The following is an 18,229-nucleotide window of genomic DNA, read 5'->3' as shown; positions in this document are numbered from 1 at the left end:
TTTCTTTCAAGAAAAAAATGATGTCAAGCGTTCGTTAGTCGATGGTACCCAGTCTAGTCTACACTGTCGATTGGATTACCTTCAAATATGTCTTTTTGCTTTCGTTCAACTAATTTGAATCAAATAGTAATAATGGAACCTTCTATTTTCATCAGTGAATATTTTATTTACAAGTCGGCAATATAAATAAAGTGCATCGTTTAATTTTTGTCAGTGGCTCATAGGTATTATGTACATATAAGTGCACGGGACATCTTCACGTGTCGGTCGCGTGTCTGGTACATTCACATACTAATACTTGTTAAGGTGACACGCTGATTAATTTTGGTTAATTTCATTAAGAGCTGATGTTCACTTTTTTGGATTTCTACGAGTTGCAAGAGATCAGAATAAGGTAAAATGGTACTTTAATCAAGGAACTCTATCAAAAATTAATTTTGCCTATCATACTAATTTCATAACCCGAGTCTTAAATCGATGGGTCCTGTGTGTATGGGCCAAAATGCAAAATGACAACTTTACCGGGGAGCTTGTCAAAGTTTCAATTCACTACCTATAATTTTAGATTGATAAAAGCGAAGTTTATGAAATTTGGCTCATTTGCTAAGACACTTATCCTAAACATTGTTACTACCGTATCTTATATGTACATTTATAGTCTTTTACGTCGCATTGACCCTTCTACGTATTTTTTTTCAACCCATTTTTGTCCCACTGCTGGGCAAGGGTCTCCTCCCAAACGAGGGGTAGGGTTTCCATGCCTTGCATGCCATGGGTCCACCAAGCTGGCCAAGTGCGGGTTGGGGACATTGCACGCCCTCAATAAATGTATTAAACAAATTTTAGGCATGCAAGGTTTCCTCATGATGTTTTCCTTCACCGTTAGAGCAAGTGATAATTATTTCTAATACACACAAAACTCAGAGAAGTCATTGGTGTGTTGCCTCGGATTCGAACCTGCGACCATATGCGTGCGAGGTGCCTACCTAAACCACTCGGCTATCACTGCTAGTACGTTAGTTTTTATTAAAACTATGTTTCTTTAAAAACATCTTAAAAGGCCAATGTGTCATATTGGCAATTATACGAGTATGACGCTAATTAGTGTAACGTTAATTCTTTGTAATAGGTACATAGGACCCATCTAAATGTCAGGCGCTTTACCCGTTTCTAACCGTATAGGTATATTGTTGTCTCCCTCAACCACCTGTACCAGCTGTTGTGTATCTGATGCTACATTTGTTTTAAATATTTCTGTTCTGTTAGTGTTTTAATCTGCAATAATATTGAAATGCTGACATTTTGTACATAATTATTATTATGTGATCAGCTTTCTAATAGTCATAGAGCCCACACTTGTGATGTAACAAATAACAGTGTTAATATATTGTTTGAGGACTGTAGCTCGTGTCTATATGAAGTCAGTGTATTTATTAACGTTATATTTTAGCACATTTACGTTCGTCGTATTCACAATAAACAAGAGTACCTATTTGATTACTTAAACGTACGAAATACATTGATCGTAAAATTCGAATATAAATATTAGCATTAAAAATGATGACCGATCACATTATTTTATATCTAGTTTAGATATAGGTAATATGTATATGAGATAACAATTTTGAAAATGCTCTATGACTTGAGTTCATTCTATATAGCAAATGTTTAATGTATTCAGCAATGATATTGCCAGTCAGACGTTATAGGCGTGGATGTGAACATTCATTCATGTTCCGAGTGCTGTGAACTAAGGCTGGCACATGCGTTTTAAAATAACGTGCAATAATACTCAGATCTCGTAACGTGCCGATGCGTCGAGGTGCTTCACTGGGTACTTTGTTTCATCCATCATACATAAGTACTTACTTTATTGATATGCCCATGAGAATATTGAATATAAATCTCCTAGTATATCTTGTATTATTATACCTAACGCCGTTACATTAAATATGCTAAATGGAAACATTATGATAATCATATACTAGTAAATACATAAAGTTTATGTACAGGGTGAATGTTGATTCTTCATCGTTTATTTGAGCGCACAGTCATAGGTGTAGGATAGAGCAGCATGCTGCATGCGTCTAAAGCGAGAGCGCATGTGGTTCGTGGCATGTTGAGAAATGGGCGTACAATAAACCAATATATACTCATACAAATTGTAGGTACTGGTGAACCTCTAGATCAGCACCACTCTCTGTTAGCAGTTAATCGCTGTGTAATGTGTATTCACTTTATAGAGCATAATAGTATTATAGTTAGTATTACTAGATTGTAACACTAATACCGGGACATCGCTTTACACTGGGACAGATCATACCTTCTCTTACTGTATGAATGAACTTAAGAGTTGAGTGTAATGAGTCTCTAGGCGCCTATAAAATGTATTACATAGGAGTCGCTCAGCTGAATAATAATAACAACTAAACAGGAAAATGATACAAAGTATAATTAAGTAAAAACAGGGGTTTTACTGTATTATAATGTACGCATACCATTATCTGAGGAGAGAATTATTGGTACCGGTTTCTCTACCAGTTACAGCTGAACAGGTTTCAAATAAACAAAACTTCTTTTGAGGAAACCTTAATTATACAGATCTAAATAAATGTCGCCTCGTCATACACCAACAGCACTCACATAAAAAACTAATAAAATGTGAATCTTCCCACGAATTGTTAACGAGTTAACGACTGGTGTTCAACGCCATCTATTGAAGAGCTAACACGATTTAGTTTTCACTAACTAACATTAGCCATAGGTTCTCATTCAACATTACATTACATACATACAGAAAGCACCTTTAGTAGGACTATTCGCAAAATTGTGATTTATAACAAAATATATACAATGTATAATGTCCGATAAATAGTAACTTATTAGAAAGTTGAGTTACATTCATTCGCCTACAAATTATTATTATAATTGCATATCGCAGCAGGATTACACAATATTTCAAACCTAATATTTCAACGAAATCATTCGAAAAATCTACTAAAAACATAAACGACATTGTTACTGAACCCTAAAAAATAGTATAGAAAACCGATTAAAAATAAATAATACAAAAACGAGTTGTCTGTGAGTGGCGAGTGTTTTGATAATAAAGGGTCAAATGTTTTAAATAACTCATTTAAATATAAGTGTCGTTAGTGGTACAAGACCACAAGTGGTACAACCGGGTGGCCCCTCGCACATTTTGCATTTGAATCGTAAGTGTTTTGGACCGACAGAGATCTATCAACGCGTTAATTCGCATTAATTCCCGTATCCTGTTATATAGGTACATTAAACATGCAACGCGAGAGCTATGAGAAGTTATGAGAGTTAGGTATCTATCGTCAAATACTTAATCTTTTTCGAGAAATATTTTTTAACTTTTTCTATTTATTCCGCTATTTCCATAAAGTCCGCGAACCTTGCTAGTTAGTTAGAGATAATTTATTTTCAGAGCGAAGAAAATCTTATTAAATAAACAAAAAGGGAAAGCAGCCCTATATTATAAGCAAGTAGGTACATACAGTACCTAATCATCCTTAAAAATATCACATTTAAAATTAAATTACAAAAACAAACAATATATTATATGTATTTGAATATAAATAGATATTAGTTGTTACTTAATCGGTGTTATAATAAGATGGTCATAGCGTTCAGGAAGTAATACCGGCGCGTGAGGGCGAGCGGTCGAGGCGAGGCGGTTCTCCGCCTGACAGGTTCATTAACCATCCACTCATAGTTTATTTATATTGATAGCAACATTACCTACTCAGAATTATGCGTTTGTAATGCATTTCCTTTTACACAAGGTCTTTAAGGCATGCATCCAAATTGCATTGACAGTTCCCGTAGACAAGCACTCCGGATGTTCAAGTTTCTCTACCACACGTCGCATACGCCTGCTCCGCGCTTCTTATTACTCATATCTAGTACTATACAAACACATGCGAGCATGTATACGCGTGCAGCGTAAAATAGCTTGATGTATGAAACATTTAAAAACTCACACGAAATAAATAGCTAGAGAGTGAACATAATGTGACTTCGGGGGTCAGAGGTACAGACAGTACTTACACTACAGTAATTACAACAGGTATCTGAGCAGGTTTAACGTGAGGCACTACTGATCCCCAAGCTCTCTCTAATCGTTAAATTTATCTACTAATGCAATTAAAATTAAAATCTTGTTTTATCAGTTTCTTTGAAAATGGACAGTCATTCTCGATTACAATGTAAGCCGGTATAAGCAATTTCGCACGCATTCTCAACAGTCGTGGAACAGTGATTAGGTTGGTCATGGTGTTTGAGTCAATACGAATCTAGAAGGCAGAGCCCGCAGAATGAATGATTACTGCTTGTTCTTTTTCTGGGACCTGCCGATGGCCACCATTACCAGTCCTGTTCCCAGGTACTCCACTAACTACCTTTACCTCGCTGGTACCTTTCTAATAGAACAGTAGGTATTCATTACGTGGTTATTGGCTTACGTAGTCCATATGGGCCTCTCGTCGAGTACAAGTTTGCTTTATGCAAAGACAGTCGACTTGTGTGAGGGAAGGGGATGTGTGTGGAAGTCCTGGGGGTTATGAATCACAACACAAGTTACTTTCTCATCGATATATTGATGATGTTCGCGGAGAGGCGTGCGGGCGCCGGCGCGGTGAGTTCGCCACTGACACTGGTCTCCTTCACATACACTTAAATATTCCAAATAGTGGACATTTTATGCCAAGTCATTGTGCATCTGATTTAAATATCTACTGTACCTACCATACGATACTTAAGTTCACGGCAGGACACTGAACTTTTTTTTTTTATTCTTGGAAGTTTTAAATCGAAGAAAAGGTTTCTGCAAGAAGAATGTCTAGGAATAACAGTGTGGATACTTTCTTGCTGAAAGCGATCAACATCATCATCATCATGTAAGCGTTTTTTTTTGTCTTAAAGAAAGTAGGTCCATCCAAAACGTATGACCTTCTTCGATGAGTGATTTTACTTTGTTGAGTCATCGTCTGAGACGACCCTACAGACGAGCATGATATTATAATATGATGGGTCGATGACTAAACTGATTCTGTGGTACGGAAACATTTGAGGCCTGGAAATATTAGAGACCGTATGTTATGTGGTTGTATAGAATATATAGCTTTCGCCCGGCTGATGTAGCACCGAGTGTCAACCGTGGTTCATGTTTGCTGCAGGGTCGTGCTGATCGTTTCCTGCGGATAGACTTAGAACCGGTCATCCTGAAAGTAAACGTGATGGAAACTACGAACTATTCTGGGTTAAAATAAAACACAAAAGTGGACTTATCAATAATATATAACTTAATACTTAGATTTAATTAACAAGTAAGGTAGGATAATTGTTAGCAGTAGTGAGTGGGGCGCAGGTAGCGGGCGGCGGCGCGACTAGGCGCTGTCCCTGGGCTTGTGCGCGCGCGGGTGCCGGCGCGGCCGCCACGCGCTCACGTACAGCAGCGTGCTCGCCAGCGACCCGCCCAGCGGACCTGCCCAGTACACCTGCACGCACACACACACACACACACACACTATTTAATAAATGTCGTACTCAGATAAAGGAAGTTAGACAAAAAATATCTCAAATGTTAATTGGACTCTCAGTCAGTCTATAGTCCAAATATTTAGTAATTTTTTAAATGAAACAAATTTGCGTTTATTTTAGAAGAAGCTTTACAGTTAACCGATGAACTGACTGATTTAAAACGAAGCTTCGTATCAAGCTTACAATTAAAAAGAACGGAAATAACAAATCAATGTTTAGACATCTTTTTCTATGTCGACACCATCGCCATCTAGTGTATAAGAACGTAATTTACGTTAAATAAAGGTAACTACAAAACCGTCTTTACAAGCATCTTAAAGAGTAAGTAAAATCATTTTTGGTTCACTTAATTTTTGCATCCATTTTGGCGGTAACAATGAGTGCTGTCTAGTATACCTACTCTAGTGTAGTCAGTCGGTCTATTTGCAGCTTGTAATAAAAGATCGACACATATCTTGGCACGTCACAACTAGGTTAAATACATTATATCCTCTACAAATGTCACACGTCGTCACACATCGACACACAACACTCCCATTGTGTTTTGATCTCTTTGTAACACAACAAAACTACTGTTTGTACTACAATATACATTCAGTGAGAAACTTAGCGTATCATGTGTACTTAATAAGAGAATTAAACTCGTGATACGTACACAAATAGCAAAGCGTTTATCTTCCACTATGACTGTGATAATAGTATTAACAACACACTACACAGTGAATTGCACAAAATGTGACAGAGAGATAGTATCTAGCCGTCGTGGACATCTGTCACGGATACCTTGTCAATCACAGCAACTGTTTTGAGTATTATCAAAAAACCGGCCAAGTGAGAGTTTGGACTCACGCACGAAGGGTTCAGTACCAAAAAATACGAAAAAGCACGTTCATTGTATGAGGTTTAAGCGGTCACCTCGCCGCAACAACCGTAGCGCCGCGTTTTGTGGGTTCGAATCCCACCCGGGACAAATCTTTGTGTGATGAGCACGAGTATTTGTTCTGAGCCTGGATGTCAATTATGTATATAAGTATGTATTTAGAAGTATATAAGTATGTTTATCAGTTATTTGGTTACCATAGTACAAGCTCTGCTTAGTTTGGAATCAAATGACCGTGTGTGAGTTGTCCAATGATATTTATTTTATTTAATATATATTTTTTTAATTTTTAGTATTTGTTGTTATAGCGACAACGGAAATACATCATTTGTGAAAATTGCAGCTTTCTAACTATCATTCAGTCTGGAGACAGACAGACAGCGGGGACTTAGTAATAGGGTTCCGTTTTTACTTTTTAGGTACGGAACCCTAAAAATGAATCCTGTGAGGGGTAATAGTCTCCACGTGACCGTCTCGACAGTTAAAAATTTAGCTAGATTGAGACCTTCTTAAAGTTTTCTCTTTGTTCATCGGTTAGTCAACTCATAGTCGTGTACTCTAGTATATAGGTAGTACAAAAGACAGCAATAAGTTAAGAATAATGAGTAAATACTAACCCAGTGACTTGACCAGTCGCCGCTCCACAGCGCGGGTCCGAAGCTGCGCACCGGGTTCATGCTCGCGCCGGTCAACTCACTCTGTGCAATGTTCATAAATCAGTATTACTTTTTTTAACAGGGACTTACATGACAGGTACAGGAAATATATTAACTATACTATTATAGCGTTAAGACTAGATCATGAAAGTTCTGAGAAAATTATCGTATTGGTACCTTTGAACAATAAGCTTTTTATGAGCTTCTCTTATGATGGAAAAATATACAATGCACGTGTTAGGGCGTCACGTTTCATAAACGTGTATGATTTATGTGATCCTGCTTGCTTTGTGATAGCTAAGATAATGCAGGAAGGCATAAACAATAGGGTATACATCATAATATTTGTGGAAGACTTATTTGTTCAGTCTTTGCGTAAGTATGTTAAAATGATCCGTAAAGAATAAAGGGCACTAAAAAATTTTTATGTCAGATTTGATATATTTGTGTACCTACACTGCCAGCACTGCGTCGAATAAGCTAATAGCACACGTCGGCGCACTACGCAGTTTATCAACGATTTCATACACGCTTGTGGGTAGACACTCGAGAATATCTCGTACAGATGTCACGAGAGCAACGTGAAGCGAAAGGTTTGTCCTGTGCGTAGTTACTGTGAATTAGGGTATAGAATAGTGTAGGGGGAGTGAATTACCGCGACGAGGGAGAGGCCGGCGACGGTGATGCCGATGCGCAGCGGCCACGAGTCGCGCAGCCCGTCGTTGCGCGCGTCCCACGCGCCGCAGTTGACGAGCGCCACGCACCCGCCCAGCACGCCCTCGATCACCAGCGCCTGCACACCACACGCACCTTACTAACTACTGCTCTCTCCGCCCAATAGTGGCACATTTACTACAATCTACATACATTACATACATATAAGGTATCGTTCTTCACTTCAGCGATATTTCGCCTACCGCGACAGATATTAAATTATAACACCGCTCCTGCGTAGGGCGTCGCTTAGACTGCGGAATTATTGATCGATAGCCGACGAGGAACGGACGACGAAGTTCATGCTGGAGTTTGTCGTTCGACATAAGCATCTTCACATCGTACACGGCGGCGGGCTGGGCGCTATGAAATAATCTCCGACCGCTCAAAAGTACCTTGTATACTGGCAGGTTGTCAGCGGGCAGCGTGACGCAGCTGGCGGTGCCGGCGGGCTGCAGCAGGTGCAGCGCGGCGGCGCCGAGCACGCCGCCCGCCAGCTGCGCCAGCGCCACGGGCAGCGCGCGCCGCGCCGACACGCGCCCCCACAGCACGCCCGCCAGCAGCACCGTCGGGTTGAAGTACGCGCCCGAGATGTGGTCCAGACTCTACGGGACATGCGACACGTCATTCGTATACTATTCAACGATACCTGCGAAAAAACTATTCGGCTCGACGTGCAAAGGCTTTTTATTTTTTTCCAGTTTCCCTAATAACACGAAAATTATAAGGGTACGCCAATTTGGAAGGTAAAACAATTAGAGTCGAGCAGCAATATCGATCAGTGTCAACGGGAGATCGATTACTTAAGATTGATTTATTGTATTATCTGATAGCCGGTAATCCTAATCCCACTTTAAGTAATACGCAACGCGATCATGTTACGATTTACTTTTCATTGTTTGACTTTGAATCTAATCCTTATCTACATAATCTATAAATACATTTGAAAATCTGTTGTTCACGAAATATACTTTGTTTAAGGATGAGTAGGCGTATCGAGCATCATTAGAAACAATAGAATAACACTAATTGTATTATGCTGTTTTATGTATTCGCGTTAATAGATAATTAAGTTGTGCAGCATTGTACCTGCACGAGCACGACGACGACGAGGCCGGCGGCGAGCGCGCGGTGCATGGGCGAGTGCGCGGCGGCGGGCCCGCAGCCCGGCAGGCAGCTGAGCAGCACGAGCAGCGCGGCGCCGCACAGCTCGGCCAGGCACACGCGCCACAGCGACGCGTCGCGCCGCCCGCACTCCGCGCACCCGCACCACACCACTGCGCACGCACACCTCTGTTACACCTTACACTAGTTACCAGTACACACCCTCCCCGGACACCCCTCACTCTATCACATCAATCGATCTTCTTTTTTATCTAGGTAGGAATATTCCCGCCATTTGTCTACACTATAGTAAATAAACTACAGTAAAATTAGTTTAAAATGTATTTGAATATGTATGTAGGTACACATTTTTCTAGCAACTTTGTTTATTTGAAATACGGTAAATTGACCTTTTGTGTGCTCTAAATAAAAAGTTTTATTTTCTGAAGAGAAGAGGCTTACAGGCTTATTCTATGGGTCTGTGTAGGTAAAGAATAGTTGTACCAACGTACCTAATAAAGATAAATGTTGTATTTAGACAAGATTCAGACCTGGATTTGCTTGAGTATGATGGATGGTAATAATTAACCGATTATAATTTATTTAAAGGAATGTATCACTGCTTGATTAGATAAGGTTAATTGGAAGAGCCAAGTGTTTGTATTGGATTTTTGCTCATTTTTATAGGAAGAGACTACTATAACTTAGACTTATACAAACAACGTAGTTTTCTTAAATCTGTACGTAACAGTAGTGATAGATATGTTGGTAGGTATACCTACCTAAAATGCTCCGTTCCTACAGTTATATCCGCACTATTCTTCACCTGGCTGGGAATAACCGGTGAAGAATAGGTCCATGAAGAAAAAAACACATATTATATTACTCTCCCACTCTCCCACCCTTGATATATCTTTTATGAAACTGAAGTTAAGACACTGATATTGGTTGAACTGGTTAAGTAAATAAGCAGTTGTGCTAAACGAAACGGAAACAAAGGTGTCACATCAATATACAGTAATAAGATTGTTATAAAAACAGCAACAAACAAGGAACTTTGTCACACATTGATGACTAAACAGTAAAATTGAGTGCTACTATAATAGGTACGTAGTTAGGTACATTATGATAACTATGAGGCTTGTCAATAAAATCAGTTGCACTGTGATTGATGTTTCTGTTATTTATAAACGTATTGTTATCAGCATCGTTTGATCTGTTTGTATCGCGCGGATCAAGCGCGTATCTTCACCATCTATCTTATCGCCGACTATGTGGAGTGCCCATGTGCTACTGCTCTACACTCTAGTCGTGATTTGAGTCCTTCACTCAGATACATATTACTTATACCTTGCAAATACCTACACGTACGCCTGACTTCGTCGTCTATCACGTTTGGAGGTTTTCTACTAATACAGGCAAGGTATCCATATTATTTGTCATAGGGGACATTAATCTCTGCTTACTGGACAACTTACACTAGACAAATACCTTTTCCTTTAGATACTTGTAACTTTATTATATTTATTTATATAAGTTTAATATATTTTAATGTACCCTACTATATTTGCGTAATGTGCCATGTTAAGTGACAAGATGAGCAAAACATTGTGTTGCGTTTCGAAATAGCATAAGTAACAATTACCTACTTAAAAGTTAAAATCTATCTACCATTCTATAGTTGAAAGTAGATTTTATAAAAAAAGAAATTGGAAAAAGCCGAGTGTACTCATTGCCCAGCTGATTCTATAAAATAAAGCAGACAAAGTAGAAAATAATTAGCGACGCCTTTAAAAAGAAGTTTATATTATCAACGTAGATGTGCGATTTATGTGTGTGTTTGTATAGAACTGTGAATTGCTCGCTATTTAAGAACTTGACGTTAGTTAATGTAAAAACCCCACGAGACAAAAAACAAAACAAAAACTAATGCGCTAACTCGAATAGTCTTATGATAAAAAAAATAACAACGATTTGAAATCTGAACATTGTACTGGATTTCGTTAAATTTCGTATGTTTAGTAATAATGATAGCAATGATAGCTAGTCAATTCATACAGTGATAGTGATTTCATTAAAAAATTAAATAAGGCTGTTCGTTTCAGAATTTGAATTTAGAATTGGTAAAAAAAGGGTTGCCTTAGTCTGTAACCAACCCCTAGGCAGTTCTCATTAAAGTCTCCGAACACTGAACTGGCGGTAAAACTTAAACGTTGATAAATCGTGTGTGCCGATATTAAAAAAAAACTTATATGTAATTGATTTAGAATAAGCTCCACAGTTATGTACGGATCTAAGAAAAAATGAATGATAGATGCAGTGAACTTACTGTTGTTGGTGTCGTCGCCGGCGCTGTCGTTGTTGTTCGGCGGCATGTTGTGTGTGTGCTCGCGGCAGGCGGCGGCGGCACTGCGCCGCGCCGCTGTGTCGCCGGCGTCGCGCTTATCTCCAGGCGCCTGGCGATGCTCGACGCAACACTGTCATGTCTGTCCGCCAGGTGCCCGTGTCGTCTGACCACTCTTTTTCGCACCCTTCTACACGAGCGTGGTGGAGTGACATCACCACGATCCTAACACTTGTTCATTGAACTGACGTCGACTGTTTGTCTACCAGAGTTACACATACGTGTGCACATTGTCCACACTGATCATAATTTTTGTCTCGAATATTTCAATGTAATAATAGAACTCTTTACATTGTGATATTTTCAGGTGTCGTCGGTGAAATATTGCTTATCTTTTACTAACTGACAGTGTGCTCTTGTTTCTTGATTGTGCGTTTGTTTGTCACGAAACTGTGAATGGTAGCGAGGTTAGAGCGCGTATTGTCTTCACGACTGATCCCCCATATAAGTGTGTGATAATAATGAACACGTCAGTGTGAACAAACAGCGATCAATCACGAGCGCTAACTAGACGCTCCTGCTTATACAACACACATAATACACTCGTGTCGTTATTTTGACTAAGCGTCTGACTCAACTATTTATATTGAACGTTACCTATCATATTAGTGACTTCAAACCTAGGCAATGTATAACCTTGCACTCAGTTCTCTTATGAGTCTCGTGAAACATGATCCTATCACTATTAGATAAGCAATATCCTTCATCCTTGTTGAAATATTCTGTAATGTAATGCCTACTCTGAGGAGTACTTACTGCTGCTTCCTCATACTCGTAAAATGTAAATGAGTTAATACTCCGTTACACTGTACACACGAGGTGTTAGGTAACAATCAAATATTTATTTAACTAGCTACTGTTGATATAATTTACGTTAATGATGTTTGGCAAGCGCGACACTGTACCGAGCACTACATCGCAAGCAAAACATAAGATAAGCTTACTCCCTGCTACGATAATATGCACCCACATCACCCTCACACTGCACACATCGTCATGGTTCGTCAAACTTCTAGTATTAGAACAAGGCAGTGGATAGTCTGTCATGTTTATCGGTGGTGTAGTAGTATTATGTAGTAGTGTATAGAAGCTTGTAGACCATGCCAGAGCTCACTACATGCAGTCGCTAGTCACGTGACCACGTCGGTACGTACAACAGGTCACGTACAGACGCGGGGCGGCTCGCTGGCGCCCGCACTCTTACTTCATGCAGTTAAATCAAACTCATACGCTACGTTATGTACCGGTGAGCCGATGACTTTAACGTATACAAATTAAAATGTATTCACAATAATCTAATTAATTTATTTATATTCACGAATCTAATAGTTCAACGATACGGAAAGAAATCATATAGATTATGCGTTCTCAGTTTTATAATATTTTATTGAAAATATATTACACACGTATTTTTATCTTTTTATACACGATCGTACGGTGTCATCGAGCCCCACTTCGCAACTTTAACACCCTCGAACTTAGCGATCGTTTATCACTCTTCGATGAAAAAAATACGGGTCTAATAATTTTCAATCATCCGACCGACGAACATATCAGAATAATTTTTATTTCGGTACTTCGGAATCGTCCCGATTCGGTTTCCGTCGACGGCTCACTCGGTCGCGTCGTTTCCATAAGACCGTCGACTACGTTCGGTAAATAATATTCGACTAAGAGCACATAACGCATACGCTACGGCCGGCGGCCGCCGAGCCGGGGGTGGGGCGCGCGCTCGCTCCCGCGCCTCTGACTCGGGGGGCCGGCGGGAGAGAGCGCAGAGGAGGAAATAAAAAGCTCTGGTGCGGAATACAAAGAGTTTACTGGCGGGAGCGCTAGAGGCGCTGCAGGTGCGGGTGGTGCAGCGCGGCGTCCAGGTCGCGGCGGCGCGCGGCCAGGCGCGCGTGCAGGTAGCGCGCCACGCCCTCGCCCGCCCACGCCTGCGCGTAGAAGGCGCCGAGCCGCTCCTCCTCGGGGTTGCCGCCGGTGGAGCCGGTGGCGCCGGGGCCGGTACTGGCGCCGGCCGCGCCCAGGCTCTGCGCACAGCGGGCCGTGAGGCGAGCGGCCGCGCCGGCGCCGGGGGCGTCGCCGCGCCGCACACTCACCTTGAGGTCGCGCGACTGCGACACGAGCCACTTCTGGATGAACTGCTGCGGGTCCATGCTGAAGCTCAGGAAGAACTCGCGGTTCGTCTTCAGCTGGTTGATCGTGTCGACCTGCAAACACACGCGTCAGGCGGCTCGCTCGCTGGCCCCGCGCGGGCCGGCCGCTCGCCCCCGTCCCCGGCACTCACCGTCTCGTGTATCTTGGAGTCGAGGCCCTGGATCTCCTGCTGGTTGGCCGTGCTCAGCAGGAAGTTGTTCATCTGCGTCTTGAGAGTGTCGTCCACCTGAAACGACGTAACGGCGATCGTCTATATGATTTAGGTAAAATACGCTAACGTCTTCCGTCTAAAATCGTTATAAAGTGTGAGTAAATGTAAGCGTATGTGCGGGCGATTACCTCGACGTCGATGTCGTAGCAGGCGGTCTGCTTGGTGTCGTGCGGGGGCTCGACGGCGATGACGTGGTTGATGACGATGGGGTCCGGCGGGTGCAGCAGCGCGCCCAGGCGGCCCGGCACCTCGGCCAGCTTCATGCGCGCCGTGCCGAAGATCTGCTCCAGGTACTTGTCGCACACGATGTACTCGCGCTCGTGCGGGTCCTGCAGCTTGTGGGTCTTGACGTACTGCCACAGCGCGTTGACGATGACGGGCCGGGTTTGCGTGTGCACGCCCAGCAGGCGCGCCAGGCGCTGGTCCAGCTTGAACTGCAGCGGCTGGTAGTCCAGCAGCAGCAGGATGGTGCAGCGCACGTTCTTGTAGCCGGGCCGCTTGACCTGGAAGCCGTCGGTCTCCTGCGTGGTGAGCGTGCGGTGCCACTCCACCAGGTGGTTGTCGGGCCCGTACAGCTCCTTGTCCAGCTCGATCACCAGCGACTTGAAGAACGACGAGAACTTGCGCTTCACCTGCAACACCTCCGCACCCGTCACCACACTACGTTTACTTGTTACTTTTATAAAACATCGTATCATTCTACACTAACGTACACGTACACGCATCAAAACACTACAAAATTTTAATAATGTTATAAAAAATACGATTTTAAGAGAATGTCATGCATAAAAATATACACAGTATCACTAAATAATAACGAACGTCGAAAAGTAATTTCGAACAAAGTGAACGAGAGTAGAAGTATTACTTTATTGGGGTCGTTCTTAGTGTCGTCGAGCAGGCGGCCCTCGACGCGCAGCTCCCACGACGGCACCGCGTTGTCGCCCTGACCTGCACAGTACGGTAGAGCGACGTCAGAAGCGGCACGGAGGCGAGCGCGGACGACCGAGGCGCGCGGACGCGACTACTCACCGGGGTAGAACGTATTCGATATAAAAATTCTGAGCTTCCTCTTCTGTTTCATCGGCCTCTTGAGCGCCTCCTGTATGTCGAGGCGCTTGCGCATGATGGTCGCGTCGAGCTTGCGCTCGAAGGCGAGCAGGTCCATGTAGGCCTGCGACTCGGGCACCAGGTCGCGCACCTTCTGCGGCAGGATCTTGTCGGCGAGGCGCTTCTTGCGCTTGGCGGGCGCGGCGCCCGGCGACGCGTAGTCCGGGTTGTACAGCGGCTTGTGCTGCGGCGGCATGGGCGCGCCCGCGCCCGCCGCGCGCTTGGCGGGCGCGGGCGCCGGCGCCGGGGCCGGCGCCGCGCGCAGCCCGCCCGGCGCCGCGCCCGGCCCGGCCGCCGCGCCGCCGCCGTAGGCCGCGCCGCCCGCCGCGCGCGCCCCGCCGCCCGCGCCCACCGCGCCCACCGGCGGCGGAGTGAACCCGCTGCGAGCCTGGAACGTCGACCACACCGCATGATTCCGATTCTCGAAATCGCGACCTACTATTACCTATATAGTTTTTGTTCGCTTGTTATCAGAGATATAATATAGAAGAGGACGAAAAGAAGGGTCGAAAGTATTGCATGAAGACGGGTCGGCTATCTTAGTTTCTAGCGAGAGATCTAGTAAAGTTTATTGTTGAGATTTGCCCACGAGTAGATACCGGTTATATGGTCGCAACTAACACACTCAATAAATACAAGCTATTAATGTTGCTCATTTAACAATACAAAATTACTGCACAAATTGAGTAACATCACTACACAAAGAATATTGTTATGTTACTTCACGAATAACCACCAGTTCAATAAAAGTAGTGTAATGTACCTCTACAGAACCAATGTATCAAATAATATCACATACCTACTTATTTTCACATTTGAAATAGTAGTATGTAGTAAGTAATATTCATAGCATACTTAAACCAAATGTTGTTTAAAATTATGTATTAATTTCACAAAATATACAATTTTAGGCTTGCAGCTCACAATGTACCCACTTAAGTTGGAATAAAGACAAGACTTCAGTTCATGATGTATATGAATTACATTTTTACTTAGTGTTTATTAGTATTAACTCTTAGTATTATATATTACTTAGAATTCTTTCACCTATATTTGAATTCCTTTATCAATAGTTTGCCAAATCTGTATAGGTACTATGGCCTAACTCTGAGATAAAACCTTTCATCTAGGTATCTAGTGAGCTAACGATGCACCTCCATAATGAAACTGACATAATAATAAAGTCTATTATGTTCAAGTCTGAAAGTAATAAGAAGTGTTTGCTACTAAAAATGTCCCACATTTCAGTGTGCATGTTGGCATAGGCCTCCTCCAGCTCTCTGTTGTCGGCTACACTGATCCAGTATGGCCCAAGGTTATCTCTCCATCTACTCTTGGGAATCCTTGCTTCATTGTGTCATCCCTTGTGTTACTTGCTTTCTCGTTTTGTTAAATTTGCAGTGCAAAAATTGACTTGTCCATGACCATTTCAAATGTTTGATGACGTCAGCCACTATATCTGTGACTTTAGATTTATTCCTTATTTGAAATTGAAATGAAACTGATATATCTATTACTAATAAATATTGATCTACTTTGATCACAATCATGTCTAGGTTATACAAATATATATAATACAGTACCTATGTAACTGAGAGCCCAAGGAGGGTCATGACTGTCATGAGTATACAGAACTTTCATAAGTCTCATTTCCATCATACCTACTGCAAAAATAATACTTAGTTACTTTCACCTGGTTACTGTATCCCACAGCAGAAGTAGTGAAATGCTATCATGTTCTTCCTGGCGGATTCGCAACAAGTTTATGCAAGTTTGACAAACAATAACCGACATGAAGTAGCAAAACTAAAGATAACAAACATGACGCTAACACTTTGGGACATAATTTATTATTAGTCACACGCTAACTTTAACAAATTTCAAGATATAATAGAATATGTCAATTCTTACAGGGAAATTAGGTCCTGGGTACGGTCTCGGCGGCATGGGGGAGCCTTGTGGCTGTGCAGGGCCCGGGTATCGCTGCTGTGGTTGCATGGCGCCCGGAGGCGGCGCAGGACTTGGACCGCTTGCAGGGAAACGCTGCGCCATCTTAGTCACTGATTAATTACACTTATTGTCTACTTAACGTCACCATTCCTTATAATTATACTTATAAGACTTATATGTAAGTCCAAAAGTTATATTGCATTTACAAATAACTCAACATTACCGTAATACTGTCAAATAAAATGTCACACTACTGATGCGATCACAGACAACAAAATGTACGCTTCGGTGTTGCCATAAGTGATTTTTATTATGATAATAATACAGATAGTATTAAAAAAATATGGACCTATTTCTTATTAAGTTTACCTTTTAATTATAAAAAGTTACTAAATGTAAATATAAAAAAGAAGATTACTTTTTAACGACGTGAAAATTATGTCATTAATATTACTACGTTTAATAACTGGCTGACGTATGACACAGCCTTTTTAGCCAAGAAAAAAAATTCTATAGTGCGAGTCACGCTCTCAAGATGGCGCTGAGTGTTTTCATGTGCCGCGGTTTTAAGGAATATTTTTAAAATAATAAGTATTGGCAATAGAAATTGCAAGTTATAATATTCATATTGTGTTAATTATAATATTATAACGCAACGGGTCTTATACGCGATTTTAGTAGTTTCGATCGAATTACATCGACCGTGGTCACGAGCTGACTGATGTGGCTGCTAAGCGTCGTCTCCTTCCGGCGCGAGTTTCGACGCCTACCCTCACTTGGTTTTGGCTAAGTGTACATTGTTCGGAATTGTCGGTACTTCGACACACAACACTAACGACGTCTTTACCCTGGCGCGTTACGTCATGCCGGCGACGGCTGCACGTAGATGATAAACGGTATGTTGTATGTTACGGTTGAAATTAGTTTGTTTCTTGATTTCAACCGCTTCTCGTACTATCCTGGAGTAATAGTGACGATCTGTGGAGAGGACCCGGGGTTGATGCAGCTCGATCCAATGATTGGTTCCTGCTTCCAACGAGTGCTCAGCTATCGCGGATTTGTTGACTTGACGGTTCTTAACAGCTGCAATATGTTCCTTGACCCTTTCAGCTATTGTTCTTTTGGTCTGTCCAAGTGTCCAATGTATGAACTACCGCAGCTACAATCCACCTTGTAAACGCCAGGTGTCTGAAGAGGAATTACATCCTTTGACGTTAGGTTAGGTTAGGTTGTCTGGGCTTTTTCCGCACTTAGCCTCCTAATTGGGCCTTTGTGCGTGTAGCTACCCTCTTACATTGATTCACCCTCACTCCAGCCATCCTAGTTCCTCCCAGAACGTCAGAAGCTTTTTCAAGTTGCTGCAGGCTTCCTGGAGTGTTGTTGGCAATATTTTAGTTCGCGCTCGTTGATCCGCCACGCTGTTGCAAGTACATGTTGTGGTGTTTCCTCTGCCTCCATGCATCCTCTGCACA

At 42.2% G+C, this 18,229-nt stretch overlaps 2 protein-coding genes across 3 annotated transcripts; both read right to left on the bottom strand.

Moving 5' to 3' along the window:
• Window positions 1-5,307: 5,307 nt before the first annotated feature.
• LOC142972628 (aquaporin-like) lies at window positions 5,308-13,109 on the bottom strand. The gene is made up of 6 exons (XM_076113901.1): window positions 11,252-13,109; window positions 8,908-9,095; window positions 8,214-8,423; window positions 7,760-7,897; window positions 7,066-7,146; window positions 5,308-5,525 (listed from the first exon to the last, which is right to left on the bottom strand). Exons 1-6 carry the CDS (start codon window positions 11,295-11,297, stop codon window positions 5,415-5,417), a joined length of 774 nt encoding a protein of 257 aa, XP_075970016.1. The 5' UTR covers window positions 11,298-13,109; the 3' UTR covers window positions 5,308-5,414.
• Window positions 13,110-13,126: 17 nt separating this feature from the next.
• Bap60 (Brahma-associated protein 60) lies at window positions 13,127-17,034 on the bottom strand. Of its 2 annotated transcripts, none has more exons than XM_076113900.1 (7): window positions 16,719-17,034; window positions 14,730-15,195; window positions 14,566-14,648; window positions 13,826-14,329; window positions 13,617-13,712; window positions 13,429-13,539; window positions 13,127-13,359 (listed from the first exon to the last, which is right to left on the bottom strand). In XM_076113900.1, exons 1-7 carry the CDS (start codon window positions 16,857-16,859, stop codon window positions 13,159-13,161), a joined length of 1,602 nt encoding a protein of 533 aa, XP_075970015.1. In that variant the 5' UTR covers window positions 16,860-17,034; the 3' UTR covers window positions 13,127-13,158. The 2 variants fall into 2 exon arrangements, with proteins under 2 accessions (XP_075970015.1, XP_075970014.1); XM_076113899.1 differs by having other exon boundaries at window positions 13,826-14,338; window positions 16,719-17,033.
• Between the last annotated feature and the right edge of the window lie 1,195 nt (window positions 17,035-18,229).

Source organism: Anticarsia gemmatalis, chromosome 4 (assembly GCF_050436995.1).
Source record: "Anticarsia gemmatalis isolate Benzon Research Colony breed Stoneville strain chromosome 4, ilAntGemm2 primary, whole genome shotgun sequence".
Taxonomy (NCBI): domain Eukaryota; kingdom Metazoa; phylum Arthropoda; class Insecta; order Lepidoptera; family Erebidae; genus Anticarsia; species Anticarsia gemmatalis.
This window is presented reverse-complemented; position numbering and strand designations above follow the sequence as displayed.